The sequence below is a fragment of the Falco punctatus genome (genome assembly GCF_963210335.1).
Source record: "Falco punctatus genome assembly, chromosome: 13".
NCBI classification, from domain to species: Eukaryota; Metazoa; Chordata; class Aves; order Falconiformes; family Falconidae; genus Falco; species Falco punctatus.
The window spans coordinates 12,241,865-12,263,700 of NC_137593.1; the positions used below are offsets into that span (position 1 = coordinate 12,241,865).

At 54.6% G+C, this 21,836-nt stretch overlaps 1 protein-coding gene across 1 annotated transcript in view; it reads right to left on the bottom strand.

Annotated features, from left to right (window-relative positions):
• Positions 1–28: 28 nt before the first annotated feature.
• Positions 29–21,836, bottom strand: part of LOC308072449 (mannan-binding lectin serine protease 1-like) — a 44,409-nt gene continuing 22,601 nt past the window's right edge. Inside the window, 2 exon segments of the mRNA XM_080409343.1 lie at positions 29–16,983; positions 20,924–20,998. Of these exon segments, the coding sequence (XP_080265469.1) occupies positions 16,088–16,983; positions 20,924–20,998 (971 nt within the window). The 3' untranslated portion in view covers positions 29–16,087.

A 21,836-nucleotide genomic window follows, 5' to 3' on the forward strand; every position in this document is an offset into this window, starting at 1 on the left:
AGGCAAGAGCTGGGAGGCGGCAGCATCTGTTGTGGTTCCTGGGCCTCTGTGTGATACACAAGCCATTCTGCTGTGAAGCTGCTGTTAATAGAGAAGCCACTGATCTTCTTCTTCTCGCCCCTGTCTGAGCTGGTCACCCCGGTGCAGCAGCAAACCAAGTCTCCCCTTATCAGGTTTATCTCGGGGTGGTTGCCCAACCCACTGGGGATGAACATCCCTGCTGTGCCAGGAGCCTGGCTGACATGAGCTGTGCCAAACAACTGTACAGTGCTCTATGAAGCTTTCTGGCTCCAAACTTCCATGCTCTCTCTTGAAAGTGGTGCTGGGGCTGTGCTACCTGCCAGAAACCAGAATGGAAAGCGACAATGGCATCAGAGGGGAGAAGCCCTGGGAAGGAGTGGCTTTGGAGGCATCTGAGACCTGCTGGGAAACCATGAAACCCAGTGGAATTGGAGGAGAGTCACTAGCATCTCATGCTTCAGTGCCGCTGTCAGCAGGTTTCTTTTTCCCTTACCCCCAGTAAAACTAGTGCAGCCTTGTGGGAGCCAGCCCAGGTGCTGGGGGAAGGGGTGAGGCATGCCACACCCCACAGTTTGTCCCCTGTGGGGGGGTGAAAGGTCCTTAAGAAACCTGCAGAGGAGTCCAGGTGGGATGAACATCCATCTGGTATGGCTTTCACCCTTCCTCAGGGCAGGACAGTGGCTGTGGTGACCCTGCTGTTACCAGTGCTGCTGAAGGCTCCTGGTAGTCACCATGGGCAGTGCCCTGTCTCCCACAACATTCACTGGTGCCAATGCACAGCTCAGCCCATTGGGGCTTTTTGCAAGCAGCAGCCCTGCTCCTTGCCCTGGTGGCTCCAGCAGAGACCACCTGTGGCTGGCTGGGCTTGGCTCGCCCGGAAAGCCAAGGCAGGAGTCAGCCACAGTGGGCAAGAAGCAGGAGCTCAGTCAGCAGTTTTGCTTTTGGCTTTCCTGTCAGATGCGATGCCGGCGAGAGGGTGGGCCCTGCTTCGAGTTTTCCACCCTGCCTCTCGGGCAGCGGAGGTGCCAGGTCTTCAGCCCTTCCTGCACACCCTGGCTGCAGCCATGGCTCCTCCAGAAGCAGTCGGAGCTGGATGCTTTCCCCTTTTGAAGGATGGTGGTCTGCAGCCATCTGGAGGCTCCCAAGCCATCTGGTGGGTCAGGGGTGTAGCGAAAGCATCTCCTGTTGCCATTTGAGGTGGGAGAACATCCAGCCCGTGGCAGTGACTGTGCCCTGCTGGCCCCCCAGCAGCCTGGCTGCAGTCCTGCCCTGTGCAGGGAGCAAGGTTAGGGCCCGGGGATGCATGGGGTGAGTGGTGGGGATGCTCCAGGCTGCCAGGCACCATCTCCCATCCCTGTTTGGAGGGCAGGGTGCCCAGCACTGGCAGAGACCTGAGTGGCCCAACTCCTGTGCTGGGCATGGCACTGGCAGTGCTGACCAGAGCAGAAACAGGGCTGGGGTGAGCTCTGGGTGGAGTGCAGGTTTCAAGCCCCCAGCTGAGCATTCCCAAACCAAGCAGTGCCCTGAGATAGGTGTCAGCACCCCACCCCAGCATTCTGCTTGGGGGTGGGGACCTGAGTGTGTTCATGTGAAAGAGCTGATCTGTCTTTCCATTCAAGCCAGGAGAGCAGCCACCCGTGGTTCTTACTTTCCCTCCAGTCTGGTGATAGTAACTCAGTTTTCTGGGAGTCACTGCACAGATTTTGGAGGAAGCTGTTTTACCTCCCATCCTGAGAAGTCCCCAGTTTTGGCTTTCCCAGCTCCACCATCCCACATCCCTCCTTCCCCTGCCCCTCTCTCCATATCACACCCCTCCTGATTTTGCTCACCACTGCACCCATACCAGCTGGCAGGTTTATGACCCTTTTCTCTGCTCCGAATAAAGCAGAGACATCAGCAAACTCATTTCCACCTATGATGCTAAGGTTTGCGTCAGGTTTTCTGGGGGTGGGAGGGGGTGGGTGCTGAGCTAACACCCTCAAGCCCTTTGGCTTTCCCTGCTTGCACCAAGAAGAGGCTTGGCTGCGATGGCTCTGGTATGGTTTTGGGGTACACCCTTTTCTGCCACAGCTACTTTGTTGGTACTGAAGGGGTGTGGGTGGCAGGGTTTCGGTGGTCTCTGGTTTAGGCTGTGGAGAACAGGTTTACTGCAGAGTGGTTAGACAGACCCTACCTGGTTTTTGATCCTGCTTTCTGAGGCATCACAGCTGCTGAGGCTAACCCTCATGCCTCAGAACCACTGGCCACCGCCAGAAAAAGAAAAGGGCTCCAGCTGGGTCATCAGCATCCCATTTTGGGAAAGGTGAGGCTTACAGCAGTGCATGTAAGTAGTCCAGTGGGAGAATAAGGTCCTATAAAATTAAATAGCTTGTGGACCTGACTCTTCTAGGCCTTCAGGATGTGCCTGGAAATGACTCCTGAAAGGCCAGAGACGACAGGGTGTAGGTTTGGGTCTGCCCAACTAATTCCTACCAGCATCGTGTTGCAAGTGATGGAGGATGCTCCCGACAGCTCCTTCCCCCATGTTTTGTGCTCAGAAGTGCAGTGCCCAGCAGCCAAACTAGGGGGAGGTCCAAGTTTTTTCCTTGTATCGTCCCAGAGCAAGCATCACCAGCCTGGCCACGCACACGCATGTGCATGAACGCACAAATGTGCACACGAGTCCCCAGTGAGCACACCCCCAGATTCACACAGCTACTGGGTGCCAAATACAAGCGCATCCCTGCAGACATACAGCCCCCCATCCCCAGCCACCCCATCTGTGTACTGCAGCTCCTGCTATGCCAGGACCCAGCTGCAGCAGAGGGGGTGGCTGCAGGCATCGAAACTGCTGCATTTCCTGTGCACTCTGGTCTGGCAGTTAGAGCAACCGCTTCCGACGGCGGACACCCAGTGCTCCCCTGAAGAGCTGCTGCCACCACTGTCAGTGTCAAAATGCCTTGTCAGCTCCCTGGGACCTCACGCCAGCCGAGACGTCTGGAAAACAGAGCTCAGCCCCAGCCCTACACTGGGGTCTTGCTGATAAGGAGTGGCCAGATCCTGCTGGGAGACCTCAGAGAGCTGGGACCAGTCCCTGTCTGCATCTGCAGGAAGCTGGATGCGTGACTTCAGCATGCTTGAGCTATACCCAAACAAGCAAAATCCCCTTACAGATGCTTGAAAGTCAGCCTGGCTCTTTATATGCCCCAGCCTTGAATAAAGGTGATTTGGAACATGTGAGCAAGCATCCCTTAAAGAAACTGAGACAAGAAACTGGGTCTCAAGAAAACTGGACAGGGAGATGAAGATGGAGAGGAAGTCTCCTGCTGCTTGCAGGATCATCTTTGAGGAGAGCCATGCCATGGAGCAGCAAAGCACCATTCCTGCAAAACAGGACGCGCAGATGCCAGGGGGGAGAAGGGATGGTCAGGATGTGTGGCATTAAGGTCACTTACAAGCGAGCACTGTCCTGGTCACTGGGAGGTCTCAGAGCTGTGTCTGGATTGGGGGGAGGTTGGGCTGGAGGTGCTGCAGTGGCAGTTGTGGGTTATTTGGCCCATGGGTTAATGGGGTGATCTATGAATGGTACTGGTCTGTTGGGCACTACGGTGTGGGAGCATTCCTATGGCCTTGACTTACTGGGAAAGTGGCTGCTGATCCTGGAAGAGACAGGCTGGGGTGAGCTGGTGGGTCCATGGTTGGTGGGAGGGATGGGCTGCTAGGCAGTTTGCCTGGACACCAGCCATGGCTGGCTTGCACAGCTCTGGTGTGTCCTGAGGGGTCCAGGCCCACAGCATCTCCTCCGTCCTGTCCCACCTCCTTGCCCTGCTGCTCACCAAGCCTGCTGTAGGCTTGCAGAATGTCTGCGTTTCCGCCTACTGCCCTCATTTTGCTTTCTCTAGTTTTGCTTTGAGTTGGCTCCAGGGTTTCTCCTTCTTGCTCTTCCTCTCTTTAGTGGGATGTGCTGCTCGAGGAGGGTGCCAGCAGGCCAGAACCTGGCATTTGGGGGCTCAGAGGGCCAGGCAGGAGCCCTGGACCTGCCTGCTCCACTGCCCCCAAGACCGAACACACCACCCATAGCACCAGGGCAGAGCCTTGTCGAAGGGGGCTGAGCTGTCTCCTTATGCCTGGAGGGACCATCACGAGGCCCACCAGACAACAGGGAGCCCAAACCCGTGTGGGGTGGTACCTGCCCACATCTTCACATTCACCTTCTCCCTTAAATCTCTCCCTACTGCTCAGCATCCCTCTCCGTCCCAGAAGTCCAGGGCAATGGGGCAATGTCCCGTCTCTACAGTGCAGCTTGGGCATATCCCTGTTTCCAGAGGACCTGATCCCCCCTGCCTCAACTCTGCCCTGGGAAAGGTGAACCTTTCTACTCCAAGGGCTCAACTATGAAGACAGTCCAGCCTGGAAGGGAATGTTCCATTGCTTGTCCCTAGAGGAGGTGGCTTTCACTGAGATGGGGTGACAACCACTCACCATCAACAGCGTCAAGGCTGGAGGGAGACAGGGATGCAGAGAACTGGTGTGGAGCTCTGTCCCAAGAGGATATGGATGCCAAATTCACCATCTGCTTCAAGGAAGGGGGGAAAAAGAGTATCCAGGAAACTCTAGCTGAGTCAGCCTGCCTCTGTACCCAGAAAACCGCTGGAACAAATTAGTAAGGCTACTAAGCAGTAAACACCGAGAGGGCAGCACTGGGGCTGAGAACACAGATTTAGCAGGAACATGTTGTGTCAAACCAACCTCATTTTCTCTTCATTAGAGTGACAGGCTGGGTACCGCAGGGAAAGTGGGAGCGATGCTATCTTTGTGCTGCCTCACATGACATTCTCATAAGCAAATTAGGGAAATGGGAAATTCTGTCACTGTGGGTGGATGGCTACCCAAGAAGCTATATCCCATGAGCCGTTATCAATAGCTGGTGATGACAGACACATCAAATGGGTTTTCTGGGGAAGCATGGCTCAAATGAAGGCAATATGCTATTGAGGGAAGGTGGAGGGACTGTCTGGGAGGAGGGTTAGAAATCAAATTCACCTGGAGAAAGGAGCAAAAATGCCCTGATAGAATGACTGATGGAAAAGAATTGGGTGTGTTTAGTGCAGGAAAAGATGAGGGAGATCTTCACAGTGGGAAAAAAGCCCTGGTATGAAGCGAGCAGTGAAGCACAGAAGTGTTTAGGGTTATGTCCTGTTGCTCACATGGCAGTCCATCTGTCTTGCAAGCCCACATCTGTCAAGCATGCCCACAGACACAGCGTCCCCACTGCTCTGTGGTCCTGCCTGGGGACTGGGGTTGAATGTCCCTTTCTGCCCCTCCTGGGGACTGCTGGCAGGATGGAGCCACCTGGGTATGGGGTGATCCCAAAGAAAAGGGATGGCTGTCCCAGCAGAGGTGGGGCACAAGTGGGACAAGCAGGGTCCTCATGGGTAGTGTGGGCACTTTGTCCTTGTGCGGAGTGAGGGTGGGGGGTGGGGGCGGGGAGGCTGACACACAGTGAGAGATGGAGAGGAGGAGAGAGAACTTCAGGAAACCTTCCTCCTCTTGCCTGGGCGGCTCACCCGGAGGTGGGAGCTGAATTAAAAAATACTTCCAGACTGTGAAAGTGGCAGGGAAATTACCCCCCAGCCTAAACCTTGTGTTTGCCTCCTTTACACATCCTGCAGAGGAGCCATGACCAGCATGCTGGGATGGAGAGGACTGGCAGGGGCTGTCCCTGGCAGGGGCTGGCCAGCCCAGTGGGGCTGTGCTGGGGCCAAGACAGGGCTCATTCCCAGACCCTGCTGAGGCCAGGCTGTGGGGGGACCTGTGGGAGCAGCTTCTGTTTCCAGGTTGGTGCAAGGTGCTTGGGCAGTGCCAGGAGGTGTGAGTGAAGTGGAACAGGACGTCAAAGAAGTTTCAGCTCTGTGGGTGGATCTGGGAAAGTCCCTTTAGTAAAAGCAAGTCAAAGGCTTTAATAGAGGGACCAGCGCCGGGCTCTGTCTCAGAGATGACTGTGAGGGCTCGGCACACAGCGAGTTGTGATTTGAGTGGTGTTGCCATGATGTCATGGGGGACTGGTTTCCATCACAGATGGGTTTTGGAGGCAGGGCCCTGTCCCCATGCCGGGGGTGCTGCCAGACCCCCCTCCCCCAGCAGTGTGCCTGAGGGGCACCGTTTTCCCCCCTGGGGCAGGCAGCGTGGGGAGCATCCCTCTGCCCCATGTCAGCAGCCTTGGGGAGGAACTGCTGGGCTGAAACCACAGATCCCTCAGAGGAAGTGATTGGTTTTTTTGGGTGAATATGAGAGTTCCAGCAGAAAGGGATGCCACCCTGGGGGGCTCCTCCTCCTCAGAATAGCTTGAAGTGTTTAACATGGCATGGCTGCCCTTAAAGGAAAGGGGAGATGCCAAAACTTTTAGGTTTTCCCTGCATTTAACCCCCCAAGGGTAAATCTCAGCCCCTAACACAGAGGGTTCCAAGGGGACAGGAAGATGTTGCAGGGTGGATGGCCCCATCTCAGTCACCCTGCTGTTTGTTGATGGCTCCCCATGCCTTGCTGGGTCACAGTGCTGCCAGGCACTGCATGGTGCTGGCTGTGAGGCCAGCCCTGCTCCTGCTTAGCTCCCACTTTCTGCACTGGGAAATCTGTAGTCCTGGCGATCCCTCTGTGTCAGGATGCACGAAAGGGTCTTCTGTAGTGCTGGGGGCCCCATGCTCTGGGAAAGGGGTGAGAGGGGTCCAGGGAGATCTGCTGCTCCCTCTCTTCCTCCTCATGCACCAGAACTGAGCCAGGGATGCCCCCTGATCCCCACCTGTAAGCATCAGAAACATTGGTGGGATGATGTCTCCTTCACCATCCTGCTCGTAGGTTGCTGCCCCAGCCCAAGTGGGACCCCATGACCCCGTGGCAGGGCTCTTGGGAAGGGGGTGACTCATGTCCTATGCACAGATTAGGGCTTTGCTAGCTCTCCATAAGGATCCTGAAGACCTTGGCTTGGCTCTCTGCTTCCAGGAAACCTCCTTTCCTTCCTTCTAGCCCTGCTACAGATCATAGCATCAAGGCATAATTAGGAGTGGAATGACCTCAAAGCTGGGAAGAACCTCAAAGCTGAACACAGACACTGCCCTGGGACCTTGTCACCTCCATCCACCCTTGTGGGGCAGCACATGTTGTGAAAGTGTTGGATTTTCCCTTCCAGCAGCCAAAATCAGAGGCTCCCTGCCAACCTGTGGTTACTGGGACTTATCTACGTCACTTGCATCCCTTTTGGGATCTAAAGAATGAGCCTGATATGCTGGTGCCTCTCAAGATCACACAACCACTGTCACCTGCTGCTGGCAGCCACCGTGCCAGGAGAGCTGCCATGGGTCATACTTCATTTGAAGCCAATGTGAAGTATTTTAAGCCTGATTCCTAGACACTTCTGCTCTTTTTTTAAACAGAGGTCTGCCCTACTGCAGGCTTTAGTATATCTTTGCATTAAGCCCTCCCTGCTTCTGGGAACCAAAGTGCTGCTCTGGGTACTCAACATGAGGACCTGCCATAACTTTTTGTGGTGGTTTCACCCCCAGCACCCACCTGGCACATTTTCTCCAAGGCTAGGCATTTTGGGGAGTTTTGTGCCTTCTCTGTGAATGGGATGATCTCCTCTGAAAGCTTCATGCTGGATGAGATGGTTTTATAAAATCATAGAATCATGGAATAGTTTGGGTTGAAAGGGACTTTTAAAGGTCATCTAGTCCAGCCCCCTTGCCATGATCAGGGCCATCTTCAACTAGATCAAGTTGCTCAGAGCCCCATCCAACCTGACCTTGAATGTTTCCAGAGGTGGGGCACCTACCACCTCTCTGGGCAACCTGTTCCAGTGTTTCACCACCCTCATAATAAAAAGTTTCTTCCTTATATCTTAATCTAAATCTCTTTTAGTTTAAAACCATTACCCCTTGTCCTATCACTACAGACCCTGCTGAAAAGTTTGTCCCCATCTTTCTTGTAAGTCCCCTTTAAGAACTGAAAGGCTGCTATAAGGTCTCCCCAGAGCCTTCTTTTCTCCAGGCTGAACAACCCCAGCTCTCGCAGCCTTTCCTCATAGGTGTTCCATCCCTCTGACCATTTTTGTGGCCCTCCTCTGCACCCACTCCAACAGGTCCATGTCTTTCCTGCACTGAGGGCTCCAGAATGAACATAGTACTGTAGGTGGGGTCTCACCAGAGCAGAGCAGAGGGGGAGAATCACCTCCCTCGAGCACGCTTCTTTTGATGCAGCCCAGGATACAGCTGGCCTTCTGGGCTGGGAATGCATATTGCTGCTCATGTCCAGCTCTTCATCCATCAGTGCCCCCGAGTCCTTCTCTGCAGGGCTGCTCTCAATTTCCATGGCAAGCTGAGCTTGCCTTACCAAGCTGCAGATCTTCCTTCAACTCAAGACCAGTTATCATTTGGCATCTTATCTAACCTGCTTCCTGCCCTGCATCACTCTCCATGGAGGGTACTGGGGGACCTGCACAGCCGGAGAGGGCTGAGCTGGGGGAAAGAGGGCTGCAGGCAGCGCTGGCCCCCCTGTTTATATCTTTCCTGGGTGCTCTCAGCTCAGAGCACACATCGTCTCTTTCAGTTTTACATGCGGTGCTGTCCTCCCTGACTTTCCACCTTGCGGTTTCATGTCAGGCCTTTTTTTGCTTGAGTTGGCTGAAAGTAGTTAAAAACAGCCCGTGCTTGGTGGCAGCAATTGAGAGAGATAAGGCTACCTGGGGCTTTATCAGCTGCTGAGTCCTGTGTTTTTGGTGGGGTTTTGCTTCCGTTACTCTTACACTCAGCATAACCTCTGCCACTTCGCCCCCACTGCCGTGGCAGTGACGGGCACTGGAAGCCAGGCAAGGGCGTTTGTTTCCAACCTCTTAGCCTATGGACAGAGCAGCATCATGAGAGCATAGCTTCAGCAGGCTTGGGGGCTCATGCATGGAGCTTGGGGAAACCCACTTAGTCCTTGCTTTGCGGGACATTTCACCTGGCCAGGACCTGGTGCAGCGCCAGCAGAACCTGTTGCCACAGGGATCGGAATGGGGCGGTGCTGTTCATGCAGGAACAAAGGTTCCCCTTTCCAAGCACGAAGGCGTTGTGCAAAGAGGAAAAGTTCAGAGAAAAGCCAATTGCACACATGTATTAGCACTCAGAAGCTGCAAGCCTGACCTGCAAGCTTGGTCACTGCCTCTTCCCCAGCTCCAGGTGGAACCATGAAGACCTGGCAGGACATTTTTGCAGCAAAGATTGCAGATTTTCACTTAAAAGAGCCATGGACTCTTCAAGAGGATGATACCCTGCAGGTGCATGCCCTCAAGCCTGGCTGGAAGGAGTTTGTGCAGCGCCGTGCTCCTGGGAGGTAGGGGACTGCTGGCTCAGTCCCTGTCAGGAACAGGACAGGGGACAGTGGGCTGCCACGTGGACCTTTCCCTTTCTCAAAGTTTGCTTGTAGGAAATAGCTTTTGACATGAAAGGGGCGGTTTGGAGGTGGGTGAGGCTGGGAGGGGTTTTCCCATTTTGTTCCAAGCTTGGTGGGTTATTGCCAAACTAGAAAAACCCCATGATAATTGGAGGGGAGGGAAGTGCTGCAGCTCCAAAGGGCAGCTGGTATTTGGCCAGAATTTCTCCATGTTGGTGTCAAGGTGCAAACTGCTCCTCCAGCAAGCAGGGGCAGTTATATTGCACTAGAGCCAAATCCTCTGGGTTTGCAGCCAGAGGATGAGAGGAGAGCTGCTGTCTGCTGGGACAAGGGGCAATGCCTTAGCAGTGCCTGCATCTGCACCAGGCTGAGGGATCCTGGGGCAGAGAGAGGCTGTGGCTTGGCATTGCTGGTGAGAGGCCCCCTCCCTACAATTTCCACTGTGGGCAGGACCCTGAGCATTGACCAGACACCCTGCCTGGGTGGCGGCAAATGGACACCTTGGCTGTCAGCCGCCCCTCGCCCCTGGCCCACCCCCTCCCACCCCCCCCACCCCCACCCCCCAATTGTGCAAGATGAAGAGTGATGGGTTACACACCTTTCAACTTCTCAAGACTTCTCCTCACCTGCCCTGCAGCCTCCACCCACACCTTCCTTTTATTTTTCTTCTTTTTTTGACTTCCCCGGCTTGGGGCTTGATGTTGGCTTTCCGCTGAGCTGTGATAAGCCAGCATGGGTGAGGGGCTAGAGCCCCAGATAGACCTCGGGCCTGATGCTTCCCATCACAAGGACCCTTGCTCCTAGCAGTGGGTCTGGGATGCACTGGGAAAGGGGACCAGGGTGGTCTCAACAGGCAGCCTGTCTCCTAAAATCTTTAATGCTGGTACCATCCCTGAGCTCCCATCTGTGTTGAATTCCCCAGACTGGCATCATGCTGCTAATGGGAGGACAGTTTGGTGTAAAGCTTGCATGAGTGAAGTTAATCCATCAGCCTTGGCTGCCCTGGTCCTTACTGACTGTGTGGGAAGACACTGGCTCAGAACAGGGAGCCTAGGATGAGCTGATCTCTTCTGTGCCCTGGCAGGTTTCAGTGCTCCCAGTGCTTTCATGAGTGGTCTTCAGCCAAAGTGCACATCCTGTTCCACATGTGCCGGTGCCAGGGCTGGGGCATGGTGTTGATGTGGATCTTTCGCCAGGCATGCAGGCGGTGTCCCAACCCCCGGCTGCACGAGCCCGAATTCAGCCTGGAGCCTGTGGAAATGCTTCTGCACAACCTGGTGCTAAAGATCCTCGAGTACTTCTACCACGTTCCCATCCAGCCCTCTGACCTCCTGGAAGTCATGGTGGATGTAGCGGTGGCGGGGCCACACGACAGCACCCACTGTGAGGGCTGCCAGCTTGGCGTTTGCAGCAAGTCATGGCCAGCTCCAGCGTCAGATGCCCGGGAGCCTCTGATGGGTGCAAGCAAGGCCAAGACACATCGCACCCCAAAATGCCAGGGCACGAGACCCGATGCAACCCCAAGCCACCGTCCCTCTCCAAGCCACCATCCCTCTCCCTTTAATAACAGTTTCCCCTGGAAACATTGCTGCTGCTGCATCGGCAGCTCTTTGCTCTGTGTTTTGGCAGTGCTCTTCTTCATCCTGCTTTATTTCACCTTTAAGTAATGGGAGCTGGGGATCACAAAGAGGAACTGGGGTGATGGCTAGGGGAGCTGATGGAGTGACTGGAAAATTGGGTACTCAAGATCAGCCCTTGCTCATGGCATGGCAGGGCTTCCCTGGCTCCTGGGGCATGGGGATACATCGGGGTACCTCAGCCAGGTACCTCATCCCACAGCCTTGGGGAGCCTGGTGGGTCTGATGGTTTCTTACAGGACATATTCTTCATGAGGATGACCCTCAGCTTCCCCATGCAAAGTATGAGTGTACTTGCAAGAATAAAACAAGCCCTTTCTTCTCAGCCCAAGGATGCATTTGTGCTATTGAGTTTCTCCAAAACCTTTTCTAGGTATGTGTGTACAGCTCAGAGGGAATCTGGGGGCTGGCTGTATCGACCACCTGGGCTCAGTTTCCAGGGACGCACATGCCCATTCTCCCCTGCCTTTGGCCTTGAGGGGACTGGGCACCCAAAGCAGCTGAGGGGCACCCAGAGCTGGAGGTTTGCAGCAAAGTTACCAGGAGCTGGTGGACACTGGCACTGCCTCCTATGAGCTGTGTACAGCAGCGTCTGCCCTGCAGCTAGGTTGAAAAAATCAAAATAACACGAAAACGCTGTGTGATCCAGGGGCTATGTGGATTTTGTTTCTTAAGTGCTCTGTCCTGCTTATCCCACCGATTCTCCCCCTTCCCCAGTGCCTTCCCTTCCCGCAGCCTCTGCAGGCCGGCCCGTGGAGCCAGCAGGTGGAGCTGTGAGATCTCTGGCACTGCACCGGGAAGTACTGGGACCAGTGACCCACCACCACTTGGATGGGCCAGCATTCCCCAGATGGGGGATGCCCTCCTCCCCATCCCTGTGCCCGTAGTGTGGCCCTCCCAAACCACATCCTGCATGGATACCGTCCTGGTCGGTGGGTGAGCTGGTGTCTCACTGCGATTTTCCAATCTCAGAGCACTAGAGAAGCACACATGATGCAAAGCAAGGGGCCTCACACCCCTCCTGGTCCCCAGCTCTGCTGGGGTGACAGTGGTGCCATGGCAGCAGGGCTGGGGACCAGTGCGGTTCCATCATCAGGGACTTCCCCAGGAAGGAGAGCGAGCATGACCTGACCCCTTGGAGTGAATACCAATGATGTCCTGTGCATTTTTGGCAGGCGAATGGTGGCTGAGGGAGTGCTTGAGACCCAAAGAGTCTTGTATCTGAATGGATCTGTCTTTCTGGAGGAGGTGTCTCCTTGCTTGGGGCAGCCAGGGCTGAGTGGCTCTGCTGGGGAGGAGGAGGCTGATCCTGCAGCCTGGACCAACTTCCCTCCCTGCCTGCAGCTCTCCCCGTGCTGGGAGCACCCTGCCCTCTCCCTGCCGGCGTTAAGTCATGAAGCAAAGACATGGCCAAATTTCTTGCTGCCAACACCCGTAGCCCTCTTCTTCCCATGCTGAGGTTTTCCCAGCCCCAGTCATCACGTCTGGCTGTCTGCAGCCTCCTCAGCCACCCAGCTGCTGAGGGGGAACTCCCTCCCTCTGCCTGGGAAGCCAGCTCTGGTGGAGACCACATCCCTGCAGGGGTCTTTATTTTCTTGGTTGGGCTTCTCTGCTCTTTTACATGGGCAGAGCCATCCCTTGCTCCCCTGCAATACCGTCTGCACCCGTGGCCTTAAACGCATACACCGCTTTTTTCCCTGGTCCCCTCCCTATGGCTGCTGGCCTGTATCCTTGTGCTGTGCATGCATGTACCCTCCATCATGCAGCCCCTTCGTCCCCTCCCCATTACTCAGAAGCACCCGTACATACATGGGCTTCTCAACCATGGCCTCATTTTTGGGGTCCTTCCAGGATACTCCTCCTCAACATGCAGTTGTGCCCATCTTCCACTTGTTTCTTAGCAAACTGCCCTCAAAGTGCTGCTTTTCCTGGTTCTTGGCACTTTTGGAGCCCACAGCAAGACCTTCCAGCTCAGCTCAACCCCTAGAGATGGTAAGCAGTGGCCAGACCCCCAACTGGTATGGGGACAGCAAGACCATCCCAGGGAAGATGGCTGAGGGATGAAGGATGCTCTCTCTCCCTAAGGCTCCTGGTCAGGTCCTGGCTGTCCCTCTGGTCTCTCTGAGGTTGTGCTCTGCTGCAGCCAGCTCTCAGCTCATGCCTGACACTCATGCGCAGCCAGGGAAGGGCAAATCTTACCCAGGGACATTTTGCTGGCCTTTCACTGCAGCCAGACTGATAAATTGCTGTCTCTGCGCCTGTCTTCCTGGAGAGAAGCTCTCACCACTCTGGCAGGTTGTGAGGTGCCAGAAAATGCAAAGCCTGCTGTGGCTGCTCTCGCTTTTCTCCTCTGCTGCTTGTTCCCAGCCCTCCCTGCAGCCAGCTGCAGCGGCTGTGGGGCACAAGGGCTTGGCACTAGCAACACCTCGGCTTGGTGAGCAGGAGGCGAGGGCTGGGTTGTGTCAGGGATTTCCCGGCAGAACTACTGATGGGAGGCAGAAGAGAGTCTGTATTTATCTATTATAGAGCAGCAATATTTTTTAACTTGCCCAGGAGCTTTCTAGGCTCAGATCCTGCAGATGATGGTTTAATGCTCGGGGGACCATGCCTTGGTTTTGCTTTTTCTCTCTCCTCTCTTTCATCCCTCTGATGCCTCTGGACTTGTTAGCAGACCCGTGAATGAGTGAGCCAGACCCACTGCCCTCCTTCTTGCTGTCAGCCCGGAGGAGCCCAGCACTGTTATTTCAGTTCTGTGCCGCAGGAAAATAGGGATCAATAAGCCAGCTCTCAGCCCTGGATCCAGGCACATGGTAGGAAATGGTGCCCATGATGTTAAGCTCTCTCCAAAGACTGGATTTTCACAGCCTGTGATGCAGAGAAGAGATGCCCAGCAGAGCTGTGTCCCTGCCTCTCCCATCTTGCTGCAGAGCCTCTGCTGTGAAGACACGCTCTCTCAGTCCAACAGCTAGCAGGGACAGGCTGATTTTTCACCCCTTTTAAAGCAAAAGTCACATACCTGTTATTTTTCCTGCATGCCAATTGAGCCCAGATTTAATTGCTATTCTCAGCACAGAGGTTGCTGCACTCTCCTGCCACCGCCCCTGTCTTCAGTGATGTGCTAAGGCTATAAATAATTGAAAGGCAAGATCTCATCTGTTGCCATTTTTCGTAATTTTTATTCACAGCTGGTCAGGGTCTGTCTCAGCCCATGAGGCTGTGTGGGCCACGGCTGAGCAGCCATCGGGGTGAGGGACAGTGTTGGAATCCCCTGGGAGTGCAGGTGTGTGTGGCAGAGACTAACAACCAGCCTTGGCCACGTTCCTCTTGGAATAAAAGCCTCAGGGCACAAATTCAGTACATATCAAAGCTTTATTTTGTTCTCAGGAGGAAGATTACACAGAACCATCCTTACATGACATTGGATATTTTACAGAATGTAGTATCAAAAAAGAAAAATATATATATATGTATAAAAATACCTTGCAGTTACATGACATAGCCAAGAGTACAGTTCTTAGTGTGTCTGCAAGTTTGACCTTCCTTAGGCCCTCTGCTCCTCTACATGCTCTACAAATGGCTTTTTGGACAGTAGCGAAATGGCAGAGTGGTTTGTTTGCTGTTGACTCCTTCCTTGCATGGCAAAACCAGAGGAGGAGGAGGAGGAGGAGAGGCCCAAAGGAGGCTACAGGCACACAGAGAGGACAGCAGGCAATTTTTGCAAGTTGCTTACAGCTATAGGAGGGCTTCGCTGGCAAGTGAAGGAGATGATGTCTGTGCTGAAGGAAAGTAAGTTCACTTGACCTTCTTCCTTGGTGGGGCTTACTTGTCTGCATGGGGCATGGGAGGAGGCTGGGGAGATGTGAATACTTCTGGTGTGTTAGGTGAGTTGAGGTCAGTCTAGGATGACTTGGACATCTGCAATAGGCCAGAAGACCCATGAACAAACACTGAACACCATCAGCAACCTGTACATCAGCCAAATCAATGGCCTTAAAAGCAGGAGTAGGTTTGTGCAGTAATGAATGCACTGCTGTGCAGGACTACCCAGGTCCCTAAAGAAGAGGTGAAACCCCAAGGAAGGGCATTTTATCTGAAATGATTCTGAGGAAAATAAGTATTGTTTAGGTACAGCAGATGTGATGCTGTCTTGTGTGTTGGAAAACTTTCCTTGGGAGGTCTGCTGTGGTTGGAAACCATTCCAAGGGCTAGTCTGGGGGGAGGACTGGAGAGAGCTTGAGATGATAGAGGGTCAGAGAAGTTTTGGTGGCTGGAAGTGAGGGTGACATCGAGTCCAAGACCTGCTCCCTGTCCTTGTGTCCTCTGTGGGGCACCCATCCCACATGGTGGGATAAGGGTAGCCCATTTGGGTTTGTTCCATCTTGGCAACCATGGCTGAAGTTTAGGACTAATGTGGGTGCATCGTCACATCCCTGGGGCCAGGTGGACATCAGCTGAGATGCTATCAGGTGGGGATGTTTGTTTGCAAATAAAAATGATTGCAAACTGCCAGGGCTCTCTCTTTACTCTTTGCACAGAAAAGGTGTTCCGCAGCATGAGGGACCTGTGAGGTCCAGGCCTGCCCAGCTGGGTTTTCTGTGCTGTCCGCAGTCTCTGTGGTTCCTGCAGTTGCATCATTGGATGGCGAGATCTGGCTGGAGAGCCCCGGTGCTGGGGGCAATTCTCTGCTTTGGTGGCAGGGAAATGCTGTCTCCATTGCTGTGCCTTTGTCCTGGCTTGGAGGGAGGTTCCCTGGGCATGTGGGTGAGGTTTGCAGATGGGAAGCACAAGCTGAGGATGCCAGCTGAGATCTTTCTCTTTGCTCCCTCCCTCCAGCTCCCTAGCAAGCATTTCCTAAGAGCGCAAGCGAAAGGATGTGGGACCAAGTGAAACAAATGACGTGGAGGGCTGGCAAAGCCCTGGCGTGCGCTGAGCATCGTGGCTACTGCTTGCGAAAGACCAGAGTCTGGAGCACATTAAACAACAACAACAAGAAAAGGAGCTGCGGCGGCAGGCTGCTTAGTCACTCATCTCTCCTGCTCTGGGTCCAGAAATGTCCACCTCTCTGAGGAGCCTGTTTTCTTCTCCACCCAGTCCACATAGTTAGAGACTTTGGTGTACACACCATACACCTGCTTGCTGCCACACTCCTCTGGGCCACCCCATGAGACCAGCCCTTGGGCCACCCACCTCCGGGTTCCCGGGTCCTGGATGACGAAGGCTCCCCCACTGTCTCCCAAGCAAGTGTCTTTCCCACCTTCATAGTAGCCGGCGCAGAACATGTTCTCGGTCACGCTGTAGTTCCCCGACCGTGACTCATAGCTGGTCTTGCACTCTGCGTGCATCACCACCGGCAGTTTGACATACTGCAGGATGTCGGACAGTGTCCTCATGCCTGAGCTGATGATCTCGTCTACCGTGATGTTGGGGTTAGAGATACCCCAGCCAGCCACCAGCCCCAGCGTGTTGGGGTGAGGCCCCTCCAGCTCATGCTCAAACTGGGGCAGGCAGACAGGCATGACGTAGTTCCCCATGGTTACCTTCTCCTTCAGCTTGACCAGAGCAATGTCATGGTTGTAGTTCTGGATGTCAAACTGTTCATGGAGGATGATCTTCTCCACCGTCCGGTTGACGGCCTCCATCTTGTTTCTCACATCGTGAAGGGCCAGGTAGACAGTGACGTGTTCCTTGGAGACGGGGATGACAGTCTTGTCTCGCCGCTGGGAGCGGAGCACATGGGCAGCTGTCAGCACCCAGGAGTCTGAGAGCAGGGCCCCACTGCCAAACCATTTGTCATTGGGCACGCGGGACATGTCCTCCACCACAATCAGGGCCTGCCAGGGGAAGAAGCCGGGCTCAGCATTTCGCCCGCCAATGATGCGCTTGATGATACCAGGCAGAGGACGAGCTGGCCGGCCACACACTGGGAACAGAAAGGACAGGACGGTTACTCCCAGCACTTACCCAGGGAACAACTGAAAGGGGACATCCCTGTAAATTATGCTTCATGGCTTGTTATCTTCAAACCAAACATTCACTTCTGTCTTTTTTTTCCACAGAGGGCAACTCTTCTCCTTTCCTCAGTGGATAAAGCCCACCCCCCCCTTCCACCTCTACCTTCTCAGGGCAGAGTGTGCTTCAGAGCTTTGAGCAGGCTGGGTCCCCATCCCCTCTGCTAACAGGTCTTTGGAGGTATGTCTGGGAAAGGAACACATCTGTCCTTCTGAAGGGTTTTGCTTCCTAAAGGCAGCCCAAGCTCCCTTCTCGTCTTCTTTGCCTGGTGGAACCATTTCTGGTGGCAGCGGTTTGCCCTCCTGGAAAAGGAGCAGTCTGTCGATTGCTCTTTCATGAGGATGGTGGGGTGAGGGTCTGAACTACTCCTGCATCTCCAAAGCACACATGCACCCTGGAGCATGGGTGTGTGGCTCCCACAGTTACGGCAGCTTGCCCAGAGCAGGCCATTCTTCTGCTGGTAAGGAGACAGGACTGAAACCAAGCTGAGCCACTAGAACCCATGCTAGACCAGGGAAGCAGGCATCCTCAGAGCTGGCAGCTCCCTGCTCTGCGGTAGTCCATCCTGGGTTTGGTCACGGGCAATCAAGGCCCAGTTAGTCTCAAAGGTTTGCTCCCAAAAAGTAGCTTCCCACTGCCTTCTTCTTCATCCTTGTTACAGGCTGTGAAAGGAGGATGTGAATGCTCTCGGCCGTGAGACCTTGGACTATCTAGACACACTTCTGGCTACCAGCCCAGCTATGTCTCAGAACCAAGGAATCTCCACTGAGCTTGGGAAGGGTCACTTTCTTGGTACGTGTCAGGGCAGGGCTGTAGCACATGTGGCCCTGTCACGAAGGGAGGTGGAGAGCCCTTTATGAAAAGAGTGGGCTTGTGCCAAAGTCCTATATGCTGGACCCCTACTCCAGGGAGGTTGGAGGATTTACCCTGAAAATAACAGGCTCATTTGATGTAAAGAGTGAGCTGTTGCCCACTGGACGTGAACATGGATAGTCAGAATGGTGTATAGCACACTATGGGGCCATGAAGCCTTTCACCCAGGGTTAGGTACCCCAAAGCTGCACTAGATCTCCTGACACTGAAGTCAGACATGGATTCAGCAAAACACATGAGCCAGGGTGGGACTTCAAGCACTCTAAGTAATATCAGATCTCAGTCTTGGTTTACATCTACGTGATCTGTGCTACCATATTCCATAGGAAAGAGCAAGTGGAGGGATCCTTCTGCTGTCTCAAAGACATGGCAGATGCTGTGAGTTCTGCCAAGCCTGAATTGCAGTAAAACAGGGCTGTGACTTAAGGGGTTGTTGTACAGTTGAGCTGGTAGGTGGAACAAGACAGCTGGAAGGTCAGCCAGCACTTCACAATTCCTCACTTTGCAGTTCAGTTTCTGGAGTGATTTGGCTGGATCCATGCCACTTCAGAAGCAGAAAGGCAAAATGAGTAATCCTGCAGCCTCACTGTGCCCTGTGACCTCACTCAGCCCTTCCCAGACCATTCAGCCACTTGCCTGGCTCCTGCTCTATATGCCAATAAACCCAGGGGAACGCCAGTGGGAGGACTGGGGCGTGACATCAGCCGAGCCTCACCCATCGCTCTGAGCCCTGTTACGAGGTCTGTGGTCTCACGGCCACGGCATTTGCCCTCCTGGAGGAGCTGTGGCTGGAGAAGGCTCAGCCATGGGATGTTGCCTAGCACCATGGGCTTTACTTCTGCATCTCATGTCCTCACCACAATTCTGGCAGCCAAACCAGCATCCCTCTGCTCAGCTCCTCAACAGACTCAGAATTAAAGTCTGAAGAGCCCTGACGCTCTGCCTTGTTTGCCTCCAGGAGCTTTATCCAGGTGCTGTGATGTGGTGTGAGGGAGAGGAGGGAATGAGCATGCTGAAGGTGGCTCTGAGAATGTTGGACAGGTTGGGCAGGGACAATACTTCCCCTGGGGAACTTAAGCCCTGGGACATGGTTGGTGGTGGTGGTCAGGGCCTGGTGCATGCCTGTGGCAGCACTGTGGAGGGGGACTCCCAGGTTGCTTGGGGGTGCTGATGTTGCTGGGAGGTTGTGGGAGCCGATTTGGGCTTGCCCTTCTACGGCTGGAAGAGTCCTGAATCACAGCAGCTCAGGTGCTGGTCTCATCCCTCCAAGTCTGCAAGGGAGAACCACATCCTCCATGGAAAGTGCCAGGACTCTGTCCTGATGCTCCCTGTGCTGTAAGGGAAGGATACAAAGCCTCACAGAAGGAGGGTCTGATCCCCCAGGGCAATGGGATCGGGGCTGAGAGTCAGCATTGCAACTGGGACAGGAGCACCAGGAGCTGCTAGTGTGGATTTGTTGTGGCTGGGGTCTGCTGCTAGGAAAACTGCAGCTCCGGCAGGGAGGGAGCGTGGTGAGTGTCTGTGTGCTCCAGTCCTCTGCCTTTCCCAGTGCTGCAAGGAATAGAAAACATGCTCAGGCAAATAATTCCTGCATCCCAGCCCAGCCCAGCTGGTCTGCTGCACTGAAGCTGACGGCGCTCCCAGGGAGATGGTTTTAGAGGAAGTGCATCCAGCCAAATATTTATTCTATTAAATTACATATCAAAAATGCTGACCAGGCTGCAAATGCTCCCACTAATGGCAGAGGCAAGCATGGAGTGGCCTGGAAGAGGAGTTTCTATTGATGGGGAGGTGGCGTGAGACACAGGGAAAGATCTGAAGAGCAGCTGGCCAGCTGCTGCCTGCAGATCCCGATCTCAGGAGAGTGTCACCCTCTTGCTGGGATTTTCCATTTTCCTGAAGTCTCTCTGACTTCTGTCACTAATCAGGAAGCCTGGAAATGGCCCATGAAAGCAGCTATGGCCCCAAAAGATGTCCCCGTATGCTCCCAGCTCAAATTAGTTCAGGCTGAAACATCAAGGAGAGATGCAGGGAGCAGCTGCCACAACAAGAGCAGCCACAGCCCTGGTCTTGGAGCTCTGTGGGATGCAGGGAATCTGAGAGGATGGCCTCGCAGTCACTTAGCATGGCCAGAGAGCAGATACCCTCCATGGGTCTGAGCCAGCTCCTGAACCCTGGGGTGGTTGCAGCTGCAGCTGCTGCATGGCAGCTGGATCCCTGCACCTCTTCAGAGAGCCACCCCTGCACATCCACCCACAACCTGCACCCGGGGCTGCCTCCACCCCCCTGCCTGGCCGCCAGAGCTGGCCCCACGCTTGGCTGTGGCCAGCCAGCCTCCCAGGGACTTCTGTTTAATCCTGAGCGGGTGCCTGGCCTGGAAACTTGCTGGCTGCAAACATTTCTGCCACTGCTCAAAGGCTTGGGACTTTTCCTTCCCTGCAAAGCGGCTGAGTTTTTCTGCAAGGCTTGGAGAGTTGCTGATTGCTCCTGCATGGGGACACACTGCTAATGGGAGCTGACAGCCAGAGTGCTGGGCAGGTAACGCTCTCTGCCCTTGGCTGGAGCTCTCTCTGGTGATGCTGGGGGTTGAACATGGCCAGTGGGCTCTGCTCTGGGGCTACTGGTTTCCTTGTCTGCTGGAACAGGGAGCTCGGGGAGCCCTGACAGCTGGAATGGCTGTGACCCCACTGCTGCCCTACACTGCCAGGGAGACATGCATCACTGCTGCTCAGTGCCACCACTGCACCCTGACTGTCTGGCCCAGCTGGGATAGCAGGACACCTCTGTCCTCATCAGCCTCCCAGCCATACATTGCAGCAGTTGGATACGTATAGCCAAGGCATATGGCATTGTCAGCAGGGAGCAGGGTCCCTGCCTAGGGAAGAAGCAGGTCAGGTCAGGCATGGAGGTTTTCCCACCCTCATACATCCCTGATTCACATGCCTTGCAGCGGGAACTGGCCACCCCAGCACCAGTACCTGGTTGGCAGGATGGCAGCTTGGTCCCCAGCTCCTCGCTCCTCCATACCCCTGATGCGTCGCATGTATAGGTGGCTGGAAGAGAGCAAAGCATTTAGCTGGGCTGTGGCCCTGGTATGAGGGGTGTCTTCTGCAGCGAGGAGATGTCCAGCTGTCAGGACCCTTTGAACCCTTTTCCAGAGCAGGACGGGATCTCCCTTTTACACTCTCTGTTCTCCGTTCCTGGGGGGCAGGCCTGGCAGCCCTGTTCCCATGCAGGGGACATGCCACTACCCTTGGTTTCATTGCCTTGAGTTGCCTGGAGGGCTGTGCTGCACCCCCAGCCTCAGCTGGCAGCTGCCGCCCCAGTAATTCTGCCAGTGCCTGTTCTGGTAATGCATGAGGGATGCTGGAACCAGATGTGCAGGGCTGGTGGCTGTGCAGGGGGATAAAAGCAGGGAGACAGGACTCTGAGGAAATCCTTTGGCTTTGCTTGCTGAGGGAGGACGAGGAAGAAGAGCTGGGGTGTGTGCACACTGCTTCTGCCCCCAGAGCTGGGTCTGAAGGGTGTAGAGACCAGTGGTGCTTGGCAAAGCACCTTGTGGTGTCTCTGTGGTTCTGGACTGAGGGGGATAAGGGGGAAATTCAGTTTTCCATGTTCCCGCTGCTATCTGTTCAGCTTTGGTTATACTGGACGTTTGGGTGCTAGGATGGGGAGCCTTGTGGAATCCTTTCTGAGGCTACTGGACCTGGTGCTCTCTCCAGCAGCAGCAACTTTCAGAGAGACACAGAAAATTTCATATGCTGCAGGTAGTAGACGGCAGGGTAAGAAGGCAGAGAGCAGAACAACCACACTGATCTGCTGAGGCTGTGAAAAGTCCATCCTACCTTGTTACAGAGCAGGATGCGGCCAGTCTGATAATCCAGGCAGTGC